Genomic DNA, 27,262 nt, shown 5'->3' on the forward strand with positions numbered 1-27,262 from the left:
TAATTACATACTTTCATTGTTGGCATCCTGTCCTTTTTAAGTTGTGCAGACCTGTTATACATTGGCTCCCTGTCCCTGTTGTATTGTATTGCATCCCATCCTCATTCACAAATCCTGTCATGGCTTTGCTGCATCTGCTAGTGCTACATTATCCTGAAATTTTCAGTCTGAGCTCCTCCATACTCTCATCTTCACCCATTTTGAAAAATCTTGATGTCTTGTTCCTAGCCATGATTTCAGTGTGCATTGGCCTGAAATTTAATCATCTTTGGTGAATTTCCCTTTTTTAAAGTATCAACCAAAAGATCTGATGCCTCTTCAGCCCTTCCTCTCCTGAAGGTAGCACATCACCAAAGGCTGCGCTTTCACATTATGACAGCCCTCCTGGATGTAACTTGAGAGGTTACTTTTCATTTGTAAACCTTGACATTAAATATGAAAATGCTATTTGATAAGAGTTTGAAACCAATCAAAACCTCATTCCTTCCTCCCACGGTGGTTAGCACAGCGCCAGGTTTGATTCCTGGTTTGGGTCACAGTCTTGGTGGAGTTTGCATGTTCTCCCCGTGTCTGCGTGGGTTTCCTCCAGATGCTCTGGTTTCCTCCCACAGTCTGAAAGACTTGCTGGTTGGGTGCATTAGCCATGCTAAATTCTTCCTCAGTGTGCCCAAACAGGCACTGGAGTGTGACGACTAGGGACTTTTCACAATAACTTTATTGCAGCGTTATTGTAAGCCTACTTTGACAGTAATAAATAAACTTTAAACTTTAGAAACGACAATTTAGATTCACTTTCCAGCATGGCTGATTGAATATGATTTTGGCAGGAATCCCATCCTCCTCCCAGGATCCCTGATTATTGTAGCTAATTGGTCAGACCAAGGGATTAAACCTGGTTCTTGCATGGTCTGCTTAACTCAGTCCCAATCTGACCAGTGCATTTGTTATTGGGAGAGCTCATGCGGCAGCCTTGAACCTCTTGGAGATGATGCTCAGTGATGTGTGGTGGGTAGTAATTAAGCATTAACCGTACTTACCATAAACATTGCTGAGGTATCATTAACATTAATATAAAGGTCCTATTGGGTAACATTGTGTTTGGATGCTGATTTCTATGACTGAAATTGAGATATGTAATATCCTGCTTCCTGATTTTTAAATGGTTGAATAATCATGCACGGATGCCCTTTGAAGGGACGACTTCTCTCAGTTCGCTGTTTTCATTAATGTATCTTTCTCTCCATCCATCTGATTTCAGTCTCTGAAGAAAGTGGGTCAAGATTCAACAGTTCTGCTGATCTGTATTACAGTGTTTCTCTCTTACCTGCCTGAAGCAGGCCAGTATTCCAGCTTCTTTCTTTATCTCAGACAGGTAAAATGGCCCTGTGAAAATTTTAAATCTGTTATGTTATCTTTGAAGCAAATGCTGATACTTTACTGACAGATTGCTTTGCTTTACTTTGCCTCCCCGGACAGCAAGGAGAGAATGGTGTAGTGGTGTTGTCACTGGACTAGTAATCCAGAGACCTGGGGTCAAACTCCTCCACGGCAGATTATGGAATTTGAATTAAATAAAATGCTGGAATCAACAGTCTAATGAAGACCATGAAACCATTGTCGATTATTGTTTAAAAAAAAAACCAGCTGGTTCACTAATGTTCTTTAGGGAAGGAAATCTGGCATTCATTCCTGGGCTGGCCTGCATGTCACTCCAGACCAAGTTGGTTAACTTTTAAGCCACTCCGTTCAAGGAATGGGTAACAAATGCTGGCCTTACCAGCGACACCCATGTCCCATGAAATAATAAAGTATTGTTTTCTCATTTCCCTTCTTCCTGAAAGTGTAGATCTGGTCTGTTGGTTCTACGCCAGAGTAAACCAAGAAGACAATAAGAAAAGCAAATGGAATGTTGACCGTTATTTCAAAGGGACTGGCGTATAAAAATAGGGAAATCTTATTAAAACTGTGCAAGGCACTAGTTAGACCACACCTGGAATACTTTTCTTATCTAAAGAAAGATACATTGGCTTTGGAGGCATTCCAGAGAAAGTTCACTAGGATGATCCCAGGTATGGAGGAATTTTCTCATGAGGGGTTGAGTAGGTTGGACTGCACTCATTGGAGTTTAAGGATGAGATACACATCGGATTCTCAGGGGGCTTGACAGAGCAGATGCTGTGATGTTTCCTTCTGTGGGAGAGGATAGGACCAGAGAGCAAAATCTCGGAGTAAGGGTCACCCTTTAAGACAGATGAGGAGGAAGTTCTCTGAATCTGTGGAATTCTTTTATCACGGCGGGCTGTGGAGGACTAATCCAGACCTGGGGTCAAATCCCACCACAGCAAATTGTGGAATTTTAATTAAAATGTTGCAATCAGAGGTCTAATGAACTCCGTGAAACTATTATTAATTGTTGTAAAAGCCCATCTAGTTCACTAATATTCTCTGGGGAAGGAAATCTGCAGTCTTTACCTGGTCTGACTCTTGATCAGCAAGGTGGTTAACTCTTAAGCCACTCAGTTCAAGCGATGGGCAACAAATGCTGGCCTTGCCAGCGACACCCATGTCCTATGAAATAATGAAGGATAGTTTTCTCATTTAAAAGTAAAGTTTATTTGTTAGTCACAAAAAGGCTTACATTACCTCGACAGTGAAGTTACTTTGAAAATCACCAAGTCACCACACTCCAGCACCTGTTTGGGTACCTGATGGAGAATTTAGCATGTCTTTCGGACTGTGGGAGGAAACCGGAGCACCTAGAGGAAACCCGTGCAGACATGGAGAGAACTTGCAAACTCCACACAGACAGTGATTCAAGCTGGGACTTGAACCCAAGTTCTTGGTGCTGAGAGACAGAGGTGTTAGTCATTGTGCCACCTTGCCGCACTGTCCCTTCTCTCTAAAAGTGTGGATCTGCTTTGCTGATTCTAAATCAGAGTAAACCAAGCAGATAATAGGGAATGCAAATGGGTAATTAAGTATGTTCATGGTTGAGATAGACATTTTTATTCAATAAGGGAATCAAGGGTTATGAGGATAAGGTGGGAAAGTGGAGCATAGGATTATCAGATCGGATTGGTCATGATCTCGTTGAATGATGGAGCAGATTGATGGGCCAAATGGCCTATTTCTGCTCCTGTGTCTTATGGTTTTATGTTGTTACTGCTTTATCCTCTGCTTTTCTTTCCCTCTGCTGGGAAAGGTAACTGACCTGTGCACATGCATTCCCATTCACTGATCAGTGGAGGAAATCAAACTGTGGAGAAAAGCAAACTGCATGCAGTCTCACAGAGTTAGAACGTAGACTGTGTGTTCCAAAGCTGCAGCTTTGCCAATGTTTCGTCCATTGAATCCATTTTGTATTCCGCCACGTCAGACACTGGAATCTGAATTCGGTGAAAGCATCTGGAATTAAGAATCTACTATGTCCATGAAGCTATTGTCGATTGTCAGGAAAAACCCAACTGGTTCACTAATGTCCTTTGGGGAAGGAAATCTGCCATTCTTAGCTGGTCTGGCCTACATGTGACCCAGACCCACAGCATTGTGGTTGACTTTGAATTGCCCTCCAAGGGCAACTAGGGATGGGCAATAAATGCTGGGCAGCCAGCGACACCCACGTCCCATGAATGAGTTAAAAAAAAAAAGCATCTACTTCAAAATACCTGGAGTGGGTTTAGGCTCCAAGTTAATTTGCCCAGAGGTCTCACCCCTCAGGGTGAGAGCTGATTTGTATATGCCCAAGTTTAACAAGTGTGCTTTTCATTGATCATGCTTTCAATCCATCGACTCAGGGTAGCTTTGAAAGGTTTTGCTGCGTTAAAGGTATGAGTTAAGAGAGTTAGTTTTCATGTCAGAAGCTATTGGCTTTATGTGCTGGAGGGGGCATTTTTGGCTGCAGGGCTTGAGTGTGATGTTGGGAGCGGGCGTAGCGATCAATGTTTGGAACAATTTGGCCATCATGGGGATTGCAGCTGGAGAGCTTGAGTGGGAAGTGGTGGAGCAGACCTTATCCTCCTGTTTGGGGAAATGATGAACTGGTAGGAAACAGATACTGAGCAAGTGAGTAAAATCCTCAGGTGGAGGGTTACAGTCTGTATGGGAGTTAAGGCAATTCAGTTGGGTTGAAGTTTTCTCCACCTACATTTTTTATGGTTCAATATGTCTTTACTATCTGAATTGTTGTCAATTTGTTGGTGATTTGGGAATAGTTTTGGGGCCAGAAATAGTAAAACTGGATGTTTCAAAATTCTAGACCAATAAATTTGAGCTGGATTCAATGAGTTCTAAATCGGGATTCTTTGAAATATGTCCAAATCAATGATCTTGATATTTGTTGTGTGGAATTTCTTATTGTTTCATTAACAGTGCAGCTCCAACATACTGGGATCCCTTTGCAGCATAGCTGTTCTTTTAATACTGCTGCTAACTTGTCTCCTGTCAGTCTGATCATAAGCATCTTTGTTTTTCATCCTTTTATGTTGGCTTGGCTCAGTGGGTCGTGCATTCACTTCCAAGACAGAGGTTTGTGGGTTCAAGTACCCACTTCACATATGCAGTAAGATGTGTATAGAGGGATATGGGCCAAGTGCGGGCAATTGGGACTAGCTTAGGTGTTTTTAAAAAAAAGAGTAGCGTGGGCAAATTGGGCCGAAGGGACTGTTTCAATGCTGTAAACCTCTGACTCTGAATGCAGGGTGACGTTGCTGTACAGGACTGAAGGGTGTACGTGCTCCATTAGCAGATGTGTCTTTCTGGTGCGAGCCCATTTGCTTGTTCAGATGAACATAAAAGGTGGATGCAATATGGGGACAGTTGGCCTTGGTCTTTCTGGACTCTGGAAGATTTAAACATTTAATTTATAAAAATGAAGAAATGAAATCCTCCATGTAGTAGCTCCACTTCCTCCCAAAGTAGGCTGGAGTGCTTGATGGCTTGAGCTTAGAATCCATAACAACTCTGGATCAGCACACTGTGTCTGATGTGAATTCAGCTCCCCAGCATCATTGAGCTCTAACTCCTGGTTCATCCTCTGCTGACAGAGCACTGAGCTGTCTTGCTGAATGGAATTATGATTACAGAATCACCTGGAAGGTTATTCCACATGGTGGTTAAAAGTCACAAGTCACTACCACTAGCTATTGTGGTGAACAGCACAGATGTTTTTGAGAGGAAACCAGATAAGTGCATGAGAGAGAAACGAATGAAAGGATGTGTTAATGGGGTTAGATGGAGAAGGATGAGAGGAGGCTTGTGAAGCATTAACACAGCCGATGACCTGTTGGAGTGGCTTGTTTCAGAGCTGTAAACATTTTAAGGTACATGTGTGTATTTAAAATATTAATTCTCCTATTTATTGTGTGATTTGTGTGTCCTCTAGGTAATTGGATTTTCCTCAGAAACTGTAGCTGCGTTTATTGCAGTTGTGGGAATCCTTTCAATTTTAGCTCAAGTAAGTGCTTACCTACATAAAATAGGAACATCTTATGTGTGATATGTTTAGAGCAAGTCAGCTGTGAGAATACTGTCGTTAAATCTATCAACAAATGACAGAATATAGAGTTGGTGGAAATGAGGATTATATGCTGATGCCAACTGAGTTTTTCCAGCATGTATTTATTTCCTTTACCAGACATTCATTTCACTCGTATTTTGTTTGCAGACCGTAGTGCTTGGTATCTTGATGAGATCCATAGGGCATAAGAACACCATCCTCCTGGGCCTCGGCTTCCAAATTCTGCAGCTAGCTTGGTATGGCTTTGGGTCTCAGCCCTGGTAAGTGTGCGTTTCCTTTTGAAGGATCACGCAAAAATAAGAAATAGGAGAAAGCAATACAGTCTGTCAAACCTGCTCCTTCTTTGATAAAACCATGGGTGATCTTGGACCTCCACTCCACTTTGCTGAGTGACCATGAATCTCTTGATTCCCCTCCAGTCCAAAAACCTATCAATCTTAACCTCAAATAAACCCAATGACTGAACATCCACTGCCTTTTGGGAGAATTCCAAGGATCACCTTTCCCTGAGTGAAGAAATTTCTTGTCTTGGTCCGAAATAGCTGACTCTTTATCTTGACTTGTCCCAAAGTTCTACACACTCAGGCAGTTGTCAGTGTCCTGTTTATAAATTAGCATTTTTTTCAGTGGAGGATGCCTTTAAGATGCAAATAATTTCCAGTTTTACTTGTTTTGGTTTCCATGGTGATCAGAGGGGCTTTTTAAAGGTTATAATATAAATTGTACAATGCTGAAAGGAAAGAGTGGAGAGGAGATTGCAGGATTGTGCAGGAAGCGTGGGGAGCTAATGAAAAGCTCTTCAAACCGATGCAGGCTCAATTTACCAGATGATGGCCTCTTGTATCATTCACTTATTATAATATCAGTGGTTACGTGGAAAAACTAGACAAGTTTCAATTTTTCACTTTGGAACAGGAAAGGTTAAGGAGATACTCAGTAGAATCATGGAATGATTACAGCACATGAGGCAGCCATTTTGCTCATTGTGTCTCTGGTTCACTGAAGAAGTAATTTACCCAGAGCCACACTCTGCCACAGCCCTGTAGCCCTGCATATTCTTCCTTTTCAGATAATAATTCAACTTGCTGTCTCCACACACTAAGGCAGTGCGTTCCAAATCCTGACCATTCACTGCATGAGAAGGTGTTTTTTCATGTCTCCTTTGTTTCTTTTACCAGTTATCTGTACCTTAACCCTGTGCTCTTTGGTTCTCTATCCTTTTGCCTATGTAAATAGCTTCTCCCTACTTAGTCTGTCCCGATCCCTCCTGATTTTGCATACCTTCATCAAATCTTACCTCCACCTTCTCTTTTCCAAGACAAACAGCAACAACTGATCCTAGATCTGATGCAGCAGTGTTAGTAACAGATTAAAGCATTTACCACAATGCCCCCCTCTTTCCCTCAGCCACCAATAATCCAGGTGCTTTGGCCCTCAACATCTGTAATTTCACCATTAAGGCACATCAGTTGATTGCTATGCTTAGTCACCAGCAATATTATTATGTCGTGCCTACTAGGCCACAAGGGGAAATAGATGGATCGTGGTCTTTCTTCAGCTACTAGGTTCCTAGGGCAGTTTTGCATCCAGCAATATTGCTTACATAAGTAGCTTTGTGTTGGGACTCTGTGCCCACTCCAACCTGCAGGTTGCAGCTGCAGGCTGCAAGACTCTTGCGTTTATATAGCATCTTTTACAACCTCAGGATATCCTGGAATTGGGAGCACCCAAGTGTGGATCAAGCTGGTGTTTATGCTCCACGTGAATTTTCTTCCATGCTACTTCACCTCCCCCTACCAGCATAACCTTATGTTCTCTCATGCTGACTTTGCATCCTCATTATTGTATCCATGATGTGCATCCCAGTCACTCCTTGCAGTAGCCAGTGCCACATTTTTACCATTCGCTGGGTGAAGAGGTTGTCCTGAATTCCTTTTTGAGTTTTGTCAGTAACTTCTTTTGGTTTTGATTTGTGTGGACTGTTAAATACATTTATTTGCTATTAGTTTTCAGTTTGCGCCATCCCTTTTATTTCCACCGCTACTACCCCTACCATGGCCCGTTATTTAAAAAAAAAAGTCGTCCTCCTCCATCTCCACTCCTTCCTGGATATGAAGCCAAAACAAAACATACGCTAAGGTTAACAGCAAGCTAATTAGGCCGCAGCCTAATTGAAGTGTAACCACAGTTCAATCTATTTTATCCCCTTTCACATCTGACTTCTTGACATCGCCAGAGCCACCTGCTCCTTGCCCTCTTCCGTTAGGTCAAAGGACATGATGAAGCAAAACTGTCTTAGAGCATTTGCCACGGCAACTTAAGAACCCCAAGGCGTTATAGCGCAAGTTATGGCTGACTGCATATAAATTCAGCTGGTTGCAGTCCTAGCTGTCTATATGAAACTTGTAATAAAGTACAGCAGACAACACAAAGTAACTAGAACAAATGAGTGTGCTTAAATTATGCTCACTTACTGCATGCGAAGCAGCCAATTTTGGGGAAAATTAGTTATCTTTTTGATGACGGCAAAGCTTGCAAATCCCTTTAAATGGGTGTTTTTTAACAATTTCAATCAAAATGTTTTCACACCAGTTGTGAAGCTGTCAGTCCCAGTCAATGATATGTATCAGATCTGTAAACCCGTAATTCTGTGTTGTAAGGTTGACTTACTGGAGTTTGAATAGGTCTTTTTATGCTGTCTATTTCCCACACTAGGAACAATATAAAAGTTTAACAAATATTGATGCTCTCTGGTGCTTTATTGTTTCACTTTCACACTGGGTACAGTAGCGTAAATGAAGGTGTATTTGCACAATGCGATGAGAACTGGCGCCATGTGCTTACATCCCTGAAACCAGCTTCTGTAGCACTATATTTTGCACTTTGTCCTTTCCTTCTCAATAGATGGTATGCTCTGTCTGCGAAAAACAATACTTTTCACTGTATACTAATACAAAAGAACAGAGAAAATTACAGCACTGGAGCAGGCCCTTCGGCCCTCCAAGCCTGCACCAACCATGCTCTCCGACTGAACTAAAACCCCCTACCCCTCCGAGGACCATATCCCTCTAATCCCATCCTATTCATGTATTTGTCCAGTCGTCCCTTAAAACTCACTATCATATCTGCTTCCATTACCTCCCCCGGTAGCAAGTTCCAGACACACACCACCCTCTGTGCAAACAACTTGCCTCGTACACCTCCTTTTAAACCTTGCCCCTTGCACCTTAAACCTTTGCCCCCTAGTAGTTGACTCTTCCACCTGGGAAAAAGCGTCTGACTATCCACTCTGTCCATGCCCCTCATAATCTTGTAGACTTCTTTCAAGTCGCCCCTCAATCTCCATTTTCCCAATGAGAACAAATTAAGTTTCTTCAACTGCTCCTCATAGCTAATGCCCTCCATACCAGGCAACATCCTGAAAAATCTTTCCTGTACCCTCTCCAAAGCCTCCACATCTTTTTGGTAATGTGGCAACCACAGTTGAACACTATATTCCTAGTATGCGACAATAATAAATCAAATCAAGTCCCTATTCCAAGGGTGCACTTGCATTTTCAAGGGTTTGCATTGTTGCTGAACTGTATATTAGAACTAGGCTTGGAGAATGAGTGTTGTCCATTGATACATTGGCACTGACCAGTTTTTGTGTTGATCCTGCAGGATGATGTGGGCAGCAGGAGCTGTGGCCGCCATGTCCAGTATCACCTTCCCAGCGGTCAGTGCCCTGGTTTCCCGGAATGCTGATCCAGATCAGCAAGGTAGGCTGTTTCTTCCTCCTCCTCCTCAGACCACACACCCCGTGTATAACAGGGGCAAAATGATTTTGGACTCTCCCAAGAATTGCAGACTAAATAACTGGGGAGCCATTGTCAGAATGTTATAAGCAGCTGGTAAAGTGTGGGTTTGATGCTCCTATTTCCAAGTTCCCACTGAGTTCTTGGGTGAATGTGAAATGCCGTTTCCTGTACGATTTCTGATTGGAGGATCACTGCACTAATAATCTAAAGCCACACAGCCAGCAGGTCTCTGGTCAAATGCCTTTAGTGTATAAGCTGATCTCAGCATCACTACAATTGGTCTTGATGCCTATGGGATGGGACAGAGGTGAGTTAGTGAAGGAAGATATCAGTCAAGGCTCTGATTTCAAATGGCTATCAGGCTATTTAAGGAAGGATTTGCTGGCCTGAAAGGGTCCAGAGGAGGTTCACAAGAATGATCCCTGGAGTGAAGAGCTTATCGTATGAGGAACAGTTAAGAACATAAGAACATAAGAAATAGGAGCAGGAGTAGGCCATCTAGCCCTTCGAGCCTGCCCCGCCATTCAATAAGATCATGGCTGATCTGTTGTGGCTCAGTTCCACTTTCCCGCCCTCTCCCCATAACCCTTAATCCCCTCTCTTATCAAGAACCCATCAACCCGCTTCTTAAAAATATTTAGCGAGGCAGCCTCCACCACTTCAACGGGCAGAGAATTCCAGAGATTCACCACCCTTTGAGTGAAGAAGTTCCTCCTCAACTCCGTTCTAAACCGCCTCCCCTTTATCTTGAGGCTGTGCCCCCTAGTCCTACTGTCTTTTTTGAGCGGGAAGAGTCTCTCCACCTCTATCCTATCCATCCCATTCATCATCTTATACGTCTCAATGAGATCTCCCCTCATTCTTCTAAACTCTAACGAGTACAAGCCTAGTTTATTCAGCCTCTCCTCATAGCTCAATCCCCTCAACTCCGGTATCAGCCTAGTAAACCTCCTCTGCACTCCCTCCAGGGCCAAAATATCCTTGCGCAGGTGCGGCGCCCAAAACTGCACACAGTACTCCAGCTGCGGCCTCACCAATGCCCTATACAGCTGCAGCAAGACCTCCCTACTTTTATATTCAATCCCCCTCGCTATGAAGGCCAGCATCCCATTCGCCTTCCTGACCACCTGCTGCACCTGCAAGCTGGGTTTTTGCGACTCATGCACAAGGACCCCGAGGTCCCTCTGCACCGTCGCCTGCTGCAGTTTTTCGCCACGTAAGTAATAGTCCTTCCTACCATTCTTCCTACCAAAGTGGACCACCTCACACTTGCCAACATTAAATTCCATTTGCCATTTCCTGGCCCATTCGCCCAGCCTATCTAGATCCTTCTGCAGACTCTCCACACCCTCCGCACAATTTGCCTTTCCCCCAATCTTGGTGTCATCAGCAAATTTCGACACCCTGCACTCGGTTCCCTCCTCCAGATCATCTATATAAATGGTAAATAGCTGAGGCCCCAGCACCGACCCCTGGGGCACCCCACTAGTCACCAACCGCCAATCCGAATAGCACCCATTGACCCCCACTCTCTGCCTCCTATTTGACAACCAATCCTCTATCCACGCTAACACCCTACCCCCAACTCCATGTCCCCTGACCTTCTGCAATAACCTCTTGTGAGGTACCTTGTCAAACGCCTTCTGAAAATCCAGAAAGACTCTGGGTCTGTCCTCTTGGAGTTTAGAAGGATGAGGGGGGATCTCATTGAAACTTATTGGATACTGCAAGGCCTGGATAGCGTGGACGTGGAAAGGATGATTCTGGTAGTAGGAAAAGCTAGAGCCACAGGGCACAACCTTAGACTAAAGAGATGATACTTTAAAACAAAGATGAGGAGGAATTTCTTCAGCCAGAGAATGGTGAATCTATGGAACTCTTTGCTGCAGGAGGCTGTGGGGACAAGGTCATTGAGTGTCTTTAAGACAGATAGTTGGCCCTCGATTAATAAGGGACCAGGGTTTTTGGGGAAAAGGCAGGAGAATGGATATGAGAAAAATATCAGCCGTGATTGAATGAAGGAGCAGACTCGATGGGCTGAGTGGCCTAATTCTGCTCCTATGTCTTATAGGTAACCATTGTATATGTGTACATGCATACGTGTGTGTGAGCTGAGATGCCTCTCACAGCCGTTCAGACTTGGCAATGAATACAAAAGCCAAATACGGCAAGTGTTGGAAACCGGAAAAATAAACAGTTATAGGTGTCAGCGCTTTCCCATGCTCTGTCTTGGGTGAGGTAGAGCCATAGTCATTTGGGGAGCCATTTCCCTCCCAATAAAGCTCTGGTATCCAGAGGACATTTTGGAGGGGCTCAGTGATTGGTACGTGCAATTCTGGAAGAGTTTCCATTGTTCAAATATAATTAAACTCAGTTCACCTTCATCTGCTCAATCCTTGATTAATTAACAATAGTTAGAATGTGAAGCCTTGAGTTAGAGGATTTACATTTGAAATGGCCTTTCCTTTTTCCTACAGGGGTTGTGCAAGGAATGATCACTGGAATTCGTGGACTCTGCAATGGCCTTGGTCCAGCATTATATGGATTTGTATTCTACCTTTTTCATGTGGAGTTGAATGAAATGGGAGATGTTGATAACCCAGGCAAAATTCCGAAAGGAAACATGCAGAATCCAACTGATGAGGTAAAGAAATAATTTTTGTGTGGGCCCAGCTCTCTCATACCTTCCTGAAGCACAATCAGCATACCCTAATGTTTCAAAAGGTCGTCATAGAATCCTACAGTGCAGGACGTGGCCATTAGCGACCACAGTTCCTATCCCTATAACCCCATGCATTTAGCCTAGCCAGCCCCCCTGACACTAAGGGGTAATTTAGCATGGCCAATCCATCTAATCCACACATTTTTAGAATGTGGGAAGAAACCAGAGGACCCGGTGGAAACCCACGCAGACATAGGTGAATGTGCGAACTCCATACAGACAGTGACCTAAGCTGGGAATTGAACCTGAGTCCCTGGCGCTGAGAGGCAGCAGTGCTAACCACTGTACCATCATGCCACCCATAATGGGATCCTTATCTTTATAGATAGAGGAATAGTGTACAAATGTCAAAGAAGTTATGCTAAGCTTTTAGAAAGCACTGGTTAAGACCAGTTGGAACATTATGTTCAGTTCTTGGCAGTAGGAAGGGTAAACTATTTCCGCTGTCAGGTTAATTACTAGAATACAAATTTAAGGTACTTGACAAGAGTCTGGCAGTTGAAGATCAATTGTTTAATGCATCAAGTTATGATCTAGAATTCATTGCCTGAAAGTAGGTGAAAGTCGTCGCAATTGTTGATTTAAAAGGGAGCTGCATAAGGAAAAATGGAACAAAGCACATGAGACCAGTTGATCAGCTCTATTGAGGAGTTGGTGCAGGAAGATGGGCTGAATGGTTGCCTTCTCTGCTATATCATTCTACTTCACGCCAGGCCCAATACTATTCTAACAGCAGCAAAAGAAAGCTATATGTCCACAGAACAACCTGCTTGTGATCAGTGGAATACCAAAAACTTCTTGTGTCATTGGAATTGCTGTCTTTCTGATAAAATGTAAATCCACACCAAAATCTGTGTTTAAATGGATGTTTTTATTCTTCCATGAAATATGGATATCACTGGCCAGCATTTGTCGTCCATCTCCTATAGCTTTTGAACTGAGTGACAAGCTGGCCCATTTCAGAAGACAGATAAAAGTAAACTGAGTCTGAAGTTACAACCTTATTGGGCAGACTGGGTAACAATGGCAGATTCCCATCCCGAAAGGCCACTCATGAGCATGGTGCTTTTTTTAATGACAATTGACAGTAGTTTTATGGTTTACCATCACTGAGACTAGCTTTTTGGTTCCAGATTTATTAGTTAATTGAATTTCATTTCCACCAGCCGCCATGGTGGGAATTGATCTTGTGTCTCCAGAGCACTAGTCTGGGCCTCTGGATTACTAGTCCAGTGGCATTGCCACTACATCACGGTGCTTGGAGGAATCGCAACAACAACAACAGTTGCATTTATATACTGCCTTTAATGTAATAAAACATCCCAACACAATTTGCAGGCGTGTGTAATGAAACAGAATTGACGTCAAACCGCGAGGAGGTATTGCAACATTGTGGCCAAAAACCTGGTCCGAGAGAGGTTTTAAGGAGCACCTTCAAGGGGGAAAAAAAAGTGTGGAAGCTTAGGGAGGGAATTCCAGTGCTTGGGGCAGGCACCTTAAGGCAAAGAATTCTCCTGTTTTGACTTCTGTTCCTCCCTCAACTAATGCCACTAAAAAGTGATCAAGTTTATTCACTTTGTAACTGTGCAGACAACATACAAAATTGCTGCCCTGTTTCCATGCACAAACTGTCACAGTTCAAAACAGTTTTTCAAGCCTGAAGCATTTTGGAACGTGATGTTCATGCATGCCACCTTGCTGATATCCCTTCTCATTAATAGATTTTACAGTCGTGAACATTAGAAAAATGAAAATATCGACAAACTCCCTTGCATGAAATCCTTCCTAGAATGAATTTGAAAAATAAGCTGTCCCTTTGAGTTAAATCATTTTTTAACAATCTTGCATGATTATAACTTAAGTAATTCTGTGTATTTTTTTCTACCTTATTCTCCTCAGAGTACTATAATCCCAGGACCTCCTTTTCTTTTTGGTGCGTGCTCGGTCTTGCTGTCTCTGCTGGTCGCCTTATTCATCCCCGAGCACAGTGGCCTCCCCCTGCGCTCTGGCAGCTGGAAGAAACACAATAATGGGTCACAGGGCCACCCGCACAGTCCCCAGAGCGTGAGCCCCGATGGCAAGGAGCCTCTATTACAAGACAGTTGTGTATGATGGTCAAGAGCTGCCCACTCTTGGGTAGCTGGAAGTGGAGTTAGACATCAGAGGCATGGCTGCAAAGCCAAGGTTTTCATTTCGGGAATACTAACATTAGTATTTTTCTTTCTGGATTTTTGGAAGTTGAAAGGTTTGTCTCGTCTTTTTTAAAAATTTTAATGTGTTTAAAAACAATTCCTTTCATGCCACTTTCTGGTTCTGCTCCTGATTGGTTTACTGAAGCCTGGATACTCTTGGGTAGCTTAAATAGTTGGCAAAATCCAGAGTTCCTTAATTGCAGGATGTCACTCCTCCCTGTTTTGCTGCCTTGCACAAGACACCAGAAGTCCATTACAATCAGTTGATCATTTTTTTTTCTGCTACTTTGACCTGTGTTTTTTTTAAATTGCACTGTTGCTAATATTTCCTGGAGACATGAGTGCCACATGGATGATTGCAAGTGAAATATAACACTGCCAGGATTTGCTGAGATCACAGGAAAGGATGATCCACTTCAACAAAAATATATTAAAAATCACTTCTCGCAGGCTGTCTTTATGAAAGTCCTGGTTGTTTTAAATTCAGCTTGTAGCTAGCTCAGCCAGACTTGCAAGTCTTGGATCTGATGGCAATCCACTACAGGTTTCTTGCAATCCTAAAGCAGCTTCAGTCATAGTGGGTGGGGCAATGGTTTGAGGTAGTTGTACATGCTGGAACCTGTCTGTCTGGTGTCCTGGTTAAGCAACTAATTATTTTCAGAAGTAGCAAATTGGCATGTATGTCTCAGTCTCTGATCTTCCAGCCATGTCCTAAAGTGATCATGGCAACCTCTGAGTTTTCCTCTCCCTGCACCTCCCATGCTAACAAACCCTTGGCTTTTTTTAAGGGTTCTTTGTGCAGTTGAAATCCACACTTGATGATTCCGTACCTGTTGCTGATGGGGCATGGGGGCTTCCCCTGTGCAGTGACTACTTTATTGCAAACAGACTGCTGAAGGTGCTTCCTGCTCCACAGAGAAAACTCTACAAGACCAATTCTTTTATTTGAGCAGCATTCTTTTGTTTTATAGAAGTGAGGAGAACCCTATCTGTACACAGTCCCTTTGTTTTTTGGGGGTTAAAAAGCAGGAAAAGGACTCAATGAGCATTAATTCCCAGGCCAATCATAGTCTGCATATGTTCAGTTCATTAATTAAATCACAAGCAAAGGGCAAGTTGTCTTCTAGGTCATAAACATTGTCACCCTTTTATCACATCATGTTCCTTAGACATGGAAGCTGTCTGCCAGTCCAAGGACTGAATAGCTGAAACATATCCAATTGTCTTCTCTCCAGTTACATTTTTCCCATTTGATGCAGGACACATTGGTCTCAGTTATATATCCTAACCAACCTGTGATGCAAAAACGAAGTCTTTTGCTGAGTTTAACATTGCACTAAGTCAAACCCTAATGGAATTCTGGAGTTGCTTATTATACTGGCACCTGTCTCAAACAAGCTCGATATTCTGGTGCAGTTTTATCCAACTCTGAAGTTCACAGCACTTCACAACTGTGACACTTAGTTTGAAACATTCTGAAGCATTAGCTGCCTAATGTTGCTCCTGCAATTAGCAGCTAGGCTTTAGAGGATGGTTTGTAGCTGATGAACTCTGCACTGCCTCCCGTTTTCGTTCCAACAATCAATTTAAGCTATCATGATAATAGTTGGGATTTTTATCCCTGGATTGTATTTAGCCCCAAGGAAAACTGGTTAATGGAGGCTTCATTGTAAACCAATTGGCTGATTTCATCTTTATTTTCACCTAAAATTTGGTTAAGGGTACTTCCAAACTCTGCCAGACAGATCCCAAATTCCATTTGCAATCTTTGTTAGGTTAGTAGGTTATGTTAAAATCATGTTAAAGTTCACCTCGGCACCCTTGGGCAGAGGGGAAATCATTCAGAGTGGACAGTCCTGAACACCAGGTAGTCACTGTTACTGGAAAGTGTGCTGTGCTGTCTGAATGAGGTCGGTACTTGCCTCCACTTTGTCCCCCAAATTGAAATCTGCAGACTCGCTGTCAGCATTCACATAAGGGCAATGTCATTTTGATGAGCTATTATATATAGGGTGTGCTGCACCTGTAAAAGATATTCCCTCAGAGCCTTAGGAGGGAGAAAAGCAACAAATTAACTTTCTGATCTTGACTTCAAAGTTATTTTTCTTAATTTGGATGTTTGTACAGGTTAGAATCTGACACATTATTGTCTAGACTGTGGGGGCAAAGTCTTTGTAAACCAGATTGCTAACAATCCAAAATTGCCAAGGCAGCAGTTTGCATTTGTGCAGTTCTTGCTTTGTAATGGAATTTGGGTGTAGGATATTTTCAGGGGTGGAATGAGTTTGGAATAATTGAGTAATTACCACCACTTCATCTTTGGAAATGTACTATGTATTCTGTACTTTCAGAATCCTTGTTTCCCAGCTCTCCAAGTACTCTATCCCAACTGTTCATGTGCCTCTACCTATATTCTAACAACATAATAGCAAACTCTGATTCTGATGAAGGAAAAATGTATCACCAATTCCAGAGCCCCCTACTCTTGTTTGCAAGCTAGCGCAAGGGTTGAACCACTACTGATAACATCTGATCCTTTATTGATGTGCCATTATTTTGTTTTCCTATATTGTGCCCTGTTTTATTCCAGCTTTAAATTTAGTTGAACTTTGCTGCCTGTATTGTGGTGAAATAATTTTAATATTGAGGGGAGAGAGAGAGAGAAAGAGACAGGAATTACCATGATGCCTTTTTGTAAAGCTAGTGGCCACCATTTCTTTCCTTGTTGAAGGGCAGTCAGTCCACAGGAGGAAAGGAAGATGCTTGATTTTCCACAGTGTGTTCATTCCTCTTTTTATTTCTCACATTGAATTTCTACAATCAGTGACGCTCCCTCTGTTGCTGTGGTATATTACATCTTGTAGCGTGTCTGTTGAAAGATAGCAATTTGCCACAGTCACAACGCATTCCTTCCCAGCATGGTTTGGGGTGGGTCCTCCTTTCAGCTAAAATCACCTACAAATCATATAGCGTTCCCATTCTCTCACATCCCAAGCAACTACCATATAATGTAATGTAATCTTTGCCATGGATTTGTTTTTGGATGAAGTCTTGTAGACTGTGATGTGCATCAGCCAAGTGACCTGACCACGGCGATGCCTTAACTCTCATTGCAATGTTTGGGTCAGCAAGTGGAAGTTGTTTCTTTTAATACATGCAGCTGTTCCTTACAAAGAATCATCTTAGACAGAAGGATACTCTGCTGAATATTTGTAAGCAGAAGCATGTTTGGGACTGGGTAGGCTAGAGAGAAAGAGAAAAGCTGGTGATGCAGCACTTAAAGTCCAAACTAATTCATTTGCCTACTTTGTGTTACAATGCACTCTGATTAAGATATATTCAACAAAAAAATTGCAACTTAGACAAATTATGACTTTTGATTATCCATATGACGAGTACAATCTGATTGGATAATTAGAATTATTGATGCTCCAATATGAGCATTGGGAGGTTGGTATAGGCCTCAAAGGATAATTGTACTTGTAATAAAGTACACTCAAATTCTGTAGGATAGTTTGTGTAACATGTATTGTAAAGGTTTATAATTTAAATAGAAATATATATATATATGCATTGCCATTCTAGGTTTTTTGTGGCAATGGCACTAGTCAACTTGCCTTTAGTGTTTTCTGGATTAGGCCTATTGTGGAATTAGCATTGTAGTTGGACTTTTGTCAGGGATGGAGTAATGCTTGCAGCAAAATACGAAAGGCTGCCAATGGCCTCTCTAGGCTGTCCAATGACCTTGCACAATGGGCAGGTAGGTTAAATTTCCAGTGAGTATGGGGGAATAGGAGCTGGTCTTCCTTATTTTCACATCAATGGAAGCTTGCAAGATGGTTATGACAAATTAATGGCAGTGTGGTCAGGCCACGTTAGCATTGGTAGAGATAGCCATGCAGCTTGGAAGTTGCAGGGCCAGTCCTTCGTCTGCAGCAAGACGACTAATCGCAGCCAGGTCAGATGTTAGGAGCATAAAGTCTATAGGTGATCTGAACATCAGCCGTTCTTCTTTTCTACTCATTGCTATGCACAGGCCCTGCCGGTATGTTAGACCAGGACATTATCTTACTGTGCTGTGATATCCCACACGGTCAGAGTTTAATGACAATTACTGTCTCTAGACTCATGCATGGTGATTTGTCAATTGGCTGAGGTATCAGTGTGACTACAGGAAGAAGCTTCATGTATAGATCTCCGGACTTTGTCGAAGTCATCTTTAAATATAGTCCAGCTCTGAAATGTAGGCAATGAAATGCTGTTGCTGTTAGTTTGTAGCTGAAAGAGTGACTTAATACTCATTTGTGGTGAAACAAAGGGTTGTGCATTCAGTATGGAGACTGGGGTATGGTCTAGCTTGGGTTTTGAGGTGTTGGTGTTGGTTAGAATTTACCTTGATTAGAGAAGGAGTAATGAAAGCCATTTCTTCCTCAAATGTAGAAGTGGAGCTTGAAAAATCTTGATGCAAATGCCCCCTATCTCTCGCAGTGTCTGTTGACACCTCTGTGTTAGCCTAATGAGTTGGAGTGAAGGAGGAACTTACAATTAGTAATCTTATGTGTACAGCCAAACAAGTCAATTTTAAAGGCGTCATTACAGATCAAAGGAAATAAAATAAACAATCAAAAGTACAACTTGCTCTGGATAAAACGAAGATTATTTTTCCCGCAAAGCACTGGGTAGAGGAGAGTTGCAAAATCGTGTGCAAAATGAATTGCAGTCATTTAACATTGGAACGGTCTCCAAGCATGATTATGGGAAGAATGACTCCATCATCCCCATTCTGGTTAAGAGTAGTGGCGTCCTTGTACACAGCCGTCTCCAAAACCATCCCAGATAGGAAGAAGATTGTACAGCTGAACACACCATGTAGCCAATTTAAGAAGTATATTTATGCCCAAGTCAATGCTTTAAAAGAAATGTTGAGTGATTTTCATTTCCATTCTCTTTGCCCCTAAAAATGAAAAGTCCTCTCGCCAATTGGGACAACATAGGGTACAAACGTGGACCATCCATCACATTTGAATGGTGCTTAGTGATTGGCTGAGGGAGGATGTTCTCACTCTAGCTCAGCCAATGTTGTCCTTTTTATAATTCGAGCAATAAGGGTTTTTTCTATTTTTGCTTGAAGATGATTTCTCACAAACTACTGAGATCTTGATTCCATAGCAGATTTTTTTAGTATTGCCTAATACCCATAGCCATCCAAGGACAGTTCTCCCAGAGACTTTTATCCTATCTGAAAATATTTCAGCATTATTAGTAAGTCAAATGGTTGTTTAATTCTGCATTTTATAGCAGGAAAAATTTGTCCCATATTTAAAGCTCTGCTAATTTACAAGTTACAAGAGTATTTGTTGCTTGTGCATTCTCAGTGTCAGTTTTAGACTAGTGACATTTTCTTGTTGGGAGAATCTAGTGCCTTGAAAAAATGAATTATTACCCTGCCATGGCTTAATATCTTTTAGTGTGCAAAACAGTGGGTGACACCCCACTGCAGCACTGAGAGAGTGCTCCACTGTCAGAGATGTCAATTTTCAGGATGGAATATTAAACTATGCTTGTGCTCCCAAATCTAAGTAACAAGGCTTATGGCACTATTCTGGTAAAGTGTGTCCTGGCCAATAATTATGTCTCAACCAGCATCTCTCTTTTATTTTACAAATAAGAGTTTTTATGCAATTATTATGTTGCTGTTTGTCAGGATTTGCACTGTGCAGATTTGGCTACCACGTTTCCTACATTACAATGCTGATTATGCTGCGTGAGTATTTAATTGGCAGGAAAGTGCTTTGTGATGTCCTGAGGTCATTAAAGGTGCTACGTAAATGCATCTTGTTCTAGTTTTTCTATTGCCCTGTCATGTGTTCCACTTATCTCACTGCAGTTGTAAAGCCCATCAGTCAAGGTGCTTCTCACCTGCCACAATACTGCCTGTAACCATGAGACCTAGCCATTGTCGTAGTAGACACTTCTGTCATCAGGGTTAGTGCGGGTAGACTGAGACTATGAAGCACCACTCGTGAGCAGTAGTTCTGACCTCCCTCTGTCCTCACTCAACAATAAACAGCACTAAAGCTTCATTGTGCCAACCTGCACTGATTGTCAGCGAGATGTTCCTGAGGTAATGACGCAAGACTTGAATCAAAAAATTATCCGAATCTCTCTCTCCTTCCCTCCAACTCGCTGTGGCCTTGACCTCGTGTGGTTGATTGCGTTGAACTTTTGGGACAGAGATTGGCTGTTTGGAACAGCTGACCTGAGCTAATCTACACAAGGAACAGGAGTGAAACATTTAACCCTCAAATTTGTTCTGTCAGAAGGTGACTCCCTATCTCTCAACAAAATGAGCATAACCTTCCATTCCTTTCTCCCTCCTGTAGTTATCTACAAGCCTCTTAAGCCTCCTCTTAAAGTTCATAAATTAATATTTCAGGATCGTGTGAATCCATGATCTGTCAATGCCATGTCATCGCAAACTGACTTTTTTTGTCCAGATGAATAATGATAAAGCCTTCCAGGGTATCAACTAACTGAGTTAGTCATTAGCTCCAGAAAATTGCAACTTTGATCACATCATTTATCCAAAGCTGTAAGTCAGTTATGAGTCTTTCTTCCTTTTAAAAACAACCTCAGTGGTTCCAGCACCTGATTACTGAATGCCCTGCGTCAGACAGATCAAGATAAAATGCCTTAATTTTTGCAGACACATTTAGTTAATAAATATAATGGAACAGCTGATCTCCCTTCAGTTTTGAGGTGCTGAGTGTCTGATGGATTTAATGTGCTAAAGAGTCTCTGAACAAGACCTCTGAGCAATCCACATAGACGCAGGTTTTGTTTATCCAATTTATAGAGTGTGTGCACACCCTGTACAGGGACAGACCTTTCCCTAAACCCACATTACCATAAACTACGATTGACTGTGCAGAGATAGCACTGCTGTTCTTAACCAGCTAAAGTGCTCAGATCAATGAATCTGGTTGGCTGATCTAGACTAATTCAGCATAGGTCTTGAGTATCCTGCAACCCCAGGCTGATCAAACCCACTGTAGTTTCACTGCTGAACAATTATTGCATATTTGCAGTTGTGGGATGCAGTGCATGGTTTGACCAGCTGCAGTGCAGCCAAAGATCAGCAGTGTACTGAGCCACTTTGCACAATTCTCTCATACAACTCCCAAACAGTGGTTAAGAATAAATAAAATGCTTTTAAATGCTGAGCACACATAGTTCACCTGATGTATTGTACCCGATATTGGTGTAATCGTTTGCAGTGGACTGGTGTCATGTGTATTATTTAATTTAAGTTGGTAGGTTATCGGCAGTCAGTTTAAGAATAGGAAATCTTACAATTGGGTACAACCAATTTCATTATCAAATAAAATGGGCCTGAGGTTGGGGAGGGACTAAGTAGTAGTTACATGCAGGGAATGGTGCATTATTCGAGCATCTTTCAGTTGTACCATGAAATTCCCCCAGGTGCGAGTGTTAGAAGGGTATCCCTAGAAAATTCTTCTCTCCGGCCCTTTCAGGGGCTTCAGCAGATCCCTGTGCAAGCAGGTGTATCAGTTCCAATGCATTCCACAGGCATTGTGGCATTACTGGAGTCAGATTGTAGATTCTGGAGCAGTAGATCATCACCTTCCATTGGAGCGGCCCAAATGAGAACCAGAAGTGTTCCAAAAGATTTTGGTCTCCACAGAACTCTGCTCGGTATTGGAAGGACAGATTAGCTTTGCCTCGAGTAGGCCAGCCTGGCCATGCAAATACTCCTCTGAAATTTTGATCAGAACCTCTGGCTTTTGCCTGGGGATTCCACTCTGCTGCGCTTGCACTTGATGAAGCAGAGTCCCAGAAAATCCAGGCTAGTGGTATTATTACAGATTGATTAATTTGAATAAATCTTAGCGAGGGGCACCGACAGTGAATAGCTCCAAATGTGACTAAGAAATGTGAGAGTTTAATCTTAATTCAAGGCTCCCCCCAGATATAAGTTTGCATGCTGGTGAAGGATGACAATGCATTCAGCTGTCTTTTAATTGTACTAGGTTCAGTGAACAAAAGCATGTATTTGGGGTGTGACTTGGGTTTTATAATCTGCTCCATTGGGCTGTTTGTCATGGCTGTTCAGGTGTTCTAAATCACAGGCTGTAGGGTAAATTAGAATGTTAAAGATAGTTAGTCCACCATTCCGTCTTGGGAATGTAGTAGTGTTTATGTTCTGTTTTTGAGTTGCATGCTCATTTGGCTGGCATTTGAAAAACAGAAGTGTAGATCTATTGCATTTCTTGGCAAGTTGTGATCCCAATCAGGTTTTGATTTCAAAGGGATTATGAAGACTGTAGACTGTTTTGTTTGTCAGAGAAGGAGGGATAAATAACAATTTTACTGGCTGGTGCCAGTTTGAGTAACAGAATGGGTCGTGTTTCTAGAATCCAGCTCCAGGCCATCCCTGTGCACACAATTACTTTCTGTCAGGATTGAGCAGTTGGATGGAGGGATTTCAGAAAGGCAGGCAATCAGTGGGAAGCGGGGATGAGTTTAATAGCAATGGAAATTGCATTCATTAGATTTCATAAATCCAGTAAGTACAATAGCTGGCTACGTCTCCTGTTTCCCCCTCACTCAAGTGGCGTGTGTCATGCAGTGCCCAGACACAGCTGTGATTCTGTGCTTTTTGTTGATGGATGGTAGGTGCTGCTGTAATAGACCAGAGTACATACCACTTAATATTTTAGTATGGAATGTCTGCTTGAAGGCCACATCAGTCCTTCTGCTTGCCTACTGCATATCATTCAGGGTGTTCTGCATGGCTCTGCATTCTTGGTGTATCCTGTTGACATCATGGCCCTCCTGCCAGCCACAAAGCTGCAAATCTGATTTTTTGTTTTTAAATTTTGAGGTATAGTTGCTATCAGTTTTTTGTACGTTCTTCTCCTGGCCTCACCTCCAACAACATTGCTCATTTTGCCCACCTTCTTGTGGCTAGCTGAACAAGCAGAATATCTGTTGATTTACAGTGATGGACTGAGCCTGACTTGATTCCATGCGCTGTCTAGTAAAAGTTTCACTTGCCCCCTTGAAAGGGGTAAGAAAAATGTCACCTTTTATATTGCCTTTTTAAAAAAAAATTACTGTGAGGTGGTTGACATGATGTTCTTGGTGCTCCCCAGAGCACTCGATCACTATTTACATCTCCCTGACCCTAGGAGCAATGCAGTGTGTGTGTGTGTTCAGCTCTCCAGCTTTCCTTGTGTTATGTCACATGTTCATGTGCTCTGAATTAGAACGAGCTCTGAATTTGCCTTGCCCAATTCTCCCTCTACCAGCCTCCATTGAGAAGGCATCGCACAATGTGTGCGATCACTGCTGGGAGTGCTCTCTGCTAAGAGCAAACCTCAAGCACGACGGTATACCCCATGTGAAGTTTTACACTGTCTAGGAAGAATGATGACTGAGAGGAAGAGTGGGATGGTGTGGAAGTTGCAGAGGGTGCTCCCTATGTGTAAATCTGTGTCCCTGGAAAGAGAGAGAGACACTGGAGAGGGAAAAATAGAAAACTTGAGCTTAACTGTTTTGACTTGCCGGTTGAAATGGTGCAATCCCATGGTTGGGTTTCTAAATCATACTCTGCACAAGGCTGAAAAGTGTAAGTAGTTTGGAGTTTTTGATCTTATTTTCCAAAAAGTTGCCAATCAGTTAATGGGTGAGAAATGATGTGAATGCACACACTGATCTGCAGTTTGCCGAGTCAACATAGATACTGAAGATAAATGTCCCAAATCATTTTCTGTTCAGTTCTTTTCTATTTGTTCAGTTGCCTGAATCTGGAGAGTTGATGCATGCTGCAAAATTCAAACCACACCAGGCCCATGTCTGCTCAAGTCCTGTCAGATTTTTAACTCCTTATCCAAGTGCGCTGGCTTTCCTTTCCCACATTCAAATATTATGCTGTTGTCTATTGATTTGCAGTATCTGTTGAGCAATGTTCATTTAAAAAAACTTCAGCCTATACCTTCAAACCAAAGCAAAGGGCTTAGTGGACACTGAATTGAGAAATCATTCTATTCACTTTCCAAATCCTCCTCACTTGTTTAAAAAAAATGCACACAAACAATATTGTATTTGGAAATCTGCTGCAGATTTACATTGAGATTTGCAACATAACCCTGTACGCCTGGTGAACACCTATCAACTATGGGTCTGCATTAGCCGCCTTGTGTCTGAGACACAAGATTGGAGTCCCATTCCAGGGACTTGAGCAAAAACATCCAGGTGGACGCTCCATTACCAGTGCAAGCAAGTGCTGCACTATCAGAGGTGCCATCACTCGGCTGACATATTAAACCTAGATCCCATTTTCCCTTGGTAGATGTAAACATTCCCTGGTGTCCTGGCCAATAGGTGCCCCTCAACCAACACTTACAACAAATTATCTGGTCACTTATCTCTGCTGGTTTTTGGCGGCTTGTGTGTAAATTGGCTGCTGCATTTCCTATATTGCAATTGACTACAATTCCAAAAAAAAAGTATTTCATTGGCTGTAAAATGCTTTTAGGATGTCCTTGAGATTGTGAAAGGTGCTATAGAAATGTAAGTTCTTTCTTTACCCACTTAAGTGTTGAACAGACAGCCATCGGTATTTTGAAGTAACGGAACGTCTCCAGGTTTGTTAGCAGATGTTTCTGCAACATACCTTGCCATATGTTTAAAAAATGCCCTGCTCAAAAACATAGCTAGAAATATCTGCCTGTCTAAATTCTCAGACACTGGATTCAGTGCAGCTCCTGCAAAAATTGCAAGGTGTAACATTTCAATTTGTCTTTTGGAGGTTTTGGTTAAAGCTTGTTGCCTCCTTCAAATGTGCCTATCAAACTGTACAAATTGTAAATAGGAATTGTCAAAGAAAAGTATTTATTAAAAATGTACATGAAACCGAATGTAATTGGTTGTGACTTTTTTTTATTTACACCATCTCCTATTCTCTAGACAAGCAAAGGCTGAGAAGTGACTGAATAGAGGTTTTCAAAATTACAAAGGGGTTGGAGCAATGAGCTTAGATGCAGGGAGGATTTTTCCACGTGCCGGAATCTGAACCAAGTGCCATAAAGAGAAGAGGGAGATGAGATTTTTTTTATGTGCAGTGCTAACTGGGACATGCTGTCTGAAAGGTGGGTGAAATCAATTCAGTGGCAATCTTCAAAAATCAATGAGACAAATACTTGAAAAGGAAAAAGTGCTGGGCTACGGCAACATAGTGAGGAGAGTGGTCCTAATTGGATAACTCATTCAAGAAGATTAAGTAACTCAAAGATAAGGGATGAAACTTGGAGTCTTTTGATCTATATGCTGACACTCTTGTACAACATGATTGAGTGCCAAACTCTCGGTGGTGCTCCCAAAGGTGGAAGCAAAAGGATTCACCCCTCAGCCAACACCACTGAAACAGAACATTTTGGTCATTATCACATTGTTATTGTTAGGAGCTGGCTTTGAACAAATTAAGAGTCAGAGGGTTACAGCATGGAAACAGGCCCTTCGGCCCAACTTGTCCATGCTGCCCCTTTTTTTTAAACCCCTAAGCTAATCCCAATTGCCCACATTTAGCCCATATCCCTCAATACCCAACGTACCCATGTAGCTATCCAAATGCTTTTTAAAAGAAAATTGTACCTGCCTTTCCTGTTATCTCTGGCAGCTTGTTCCAGACACTCACCACCCTCTGTGTGAAAAAATTATCCCTCTGGACACTTTTGTATCTCTCCCCTTACACCTGTGCCCTCTAATTTTAGACTTTCCTACCTTTGGGAAAAGATATTGACTACCTACCTTGCCTATGCCCCTCATTATTTTATATATCTCTATAAGGTCACCCCTCAACCTCCTATGCTCCAGAGAAAAAGTCCCAGTCTATTCAGCCTCTCCTTATAACTCAATCCGTCAAGTCTTGGTAGCATCCTAGTAAATCTTTTCTGCACTCTTTCTAGTTTAGTAATATATTTTCTATAATAGGGTGACCAGAATTGCACACGGTATTCCAAGTGTGGCCTTAACAATGTCTTGTACAACTTTAACAAGACGTCCCAACTCCTGTATTCAATGTTCTGACCGATGAAACCAAGCATGCCGAATGCCGCCTTCACCACTCTTTCCACCTGTGACTCCACTTTCAAGGAGCTATGAACATGTACCCCAGATCTCTTTGTTCCGTAACTCTCCCCAATGCCCGACCATTAACTGAGTAAGTCCTGCCCTGGTTCAATCTCCCAAAATGCATCACCTCGCATATGTCTAAATTAAGCTCCATTTGTCAGTCCACTGGCCCAATTGATCAAGATCCTGTTGCAATTGGTGATAATTTTCCTCACTGTCCACTATGCCATCAATCTTGGTGTCATCTGCAAACTTACTAACCTATATTCCTCCTATATATTCTCATCCACATCATTAATATAAATGACAAATAACAGTGGGCCCAGCACTGATCCATACCACTGGTCACAGGCCTCTAGTTTGAAAACAACTCTCTACAACCACTCTCGCAGAAGCCAATTTTTTATCCATTTAGATACCTCACCCTGGATCCCATAAGATTTAACTTTGTGCAACAACCTACCATGCGGTACCTTGTCAAAGGCCTTGCTAAAGTCCATGTAGGCAACATCAACTGCACTGCCTTCATCTACCTTCTTGGTTACCCCTTCAAAAAAACTCAGTTAAATTGACTTGCAGATTACAATGGTGACGATGCTTCAGAAGTACTTCATTGTAAAGTGCTTTTGGTGACCCCAAATCATAAGGTAACTGAAAAACGACGGTAAATGGAAGCCCTGTTCAGGTGGATTGCCATTACGCTATTTGAAAAAAAGCAGTGTGCTCTCGGTATATCAGTCAGTGATTTTGCTGTTTATAGGATCATGCTAATGGCTGCCTACATAATATTGTTATTCCATTTAAAATGATCCACTGTAAATTATCTTTTGATGTTTTATGTAAGGCTAAAATGTAAGTGTATTTTTCTTTAGGGCTG

General features: G+C 42.2%; 1 protein-coding gene across 1 annotated transcript in view; it reads left to right on the plus strand.

Moving 5' to 3' along the window:
- The window catches only part of LOC145358860 (solute carrier family 71 member 1-like), a 70,220-nt gene extending 45,048 nt beyond the window's left edge, over window positions 1-25,172 (plus strand). The window contains exons 7-12 of the mRNA XM_080213204.1: window positions 1,259-1,372; window positions 5,381-5,452; window positions 5,663-5,775; window positions 9,179-9,276; window positions 11,793-11,959; window positions 13,937-25,172. Coding sequence (XP_080069330.1) covers window positions 1,259-1,372; window positions 5,381-5,452; window positions 5,663-5,775; window positions 9,179-9,276; window positions 11,793-11,959; window positions 13,937-14,149 — 777 coding nt within the window. The 3' untranslated portion in view covers window positions 14,150-25,172. The remainder of the gene's footprint in view (window positions 1-1,258; window positions 1,373-5,380; window positions 5,453-5,662; window positions 5,776-9,178; window positions 9,277-11,792; window positions 11,960-13,936) is intronic.
- Window positions 25,173-27,262: the final 2,090 nt, after the last annotated feature.

The sequence above is a fragment of the Carcharhinus amblyrhynchos genome, chromosome 26 (assembly GCF_965287045.1).
Source record: "Carcharhinus amblyrhynchos chromosome 26, sCarAmb.v2.hapA, whole genome shotgun sequence".
NCBI lineage: Eukaryota > Metazoa > Chordata > Chondrichthyes > Carcharhiniformes > Carcharhinidae > Carcharhinus > Carcharhinus amblyrhynchos.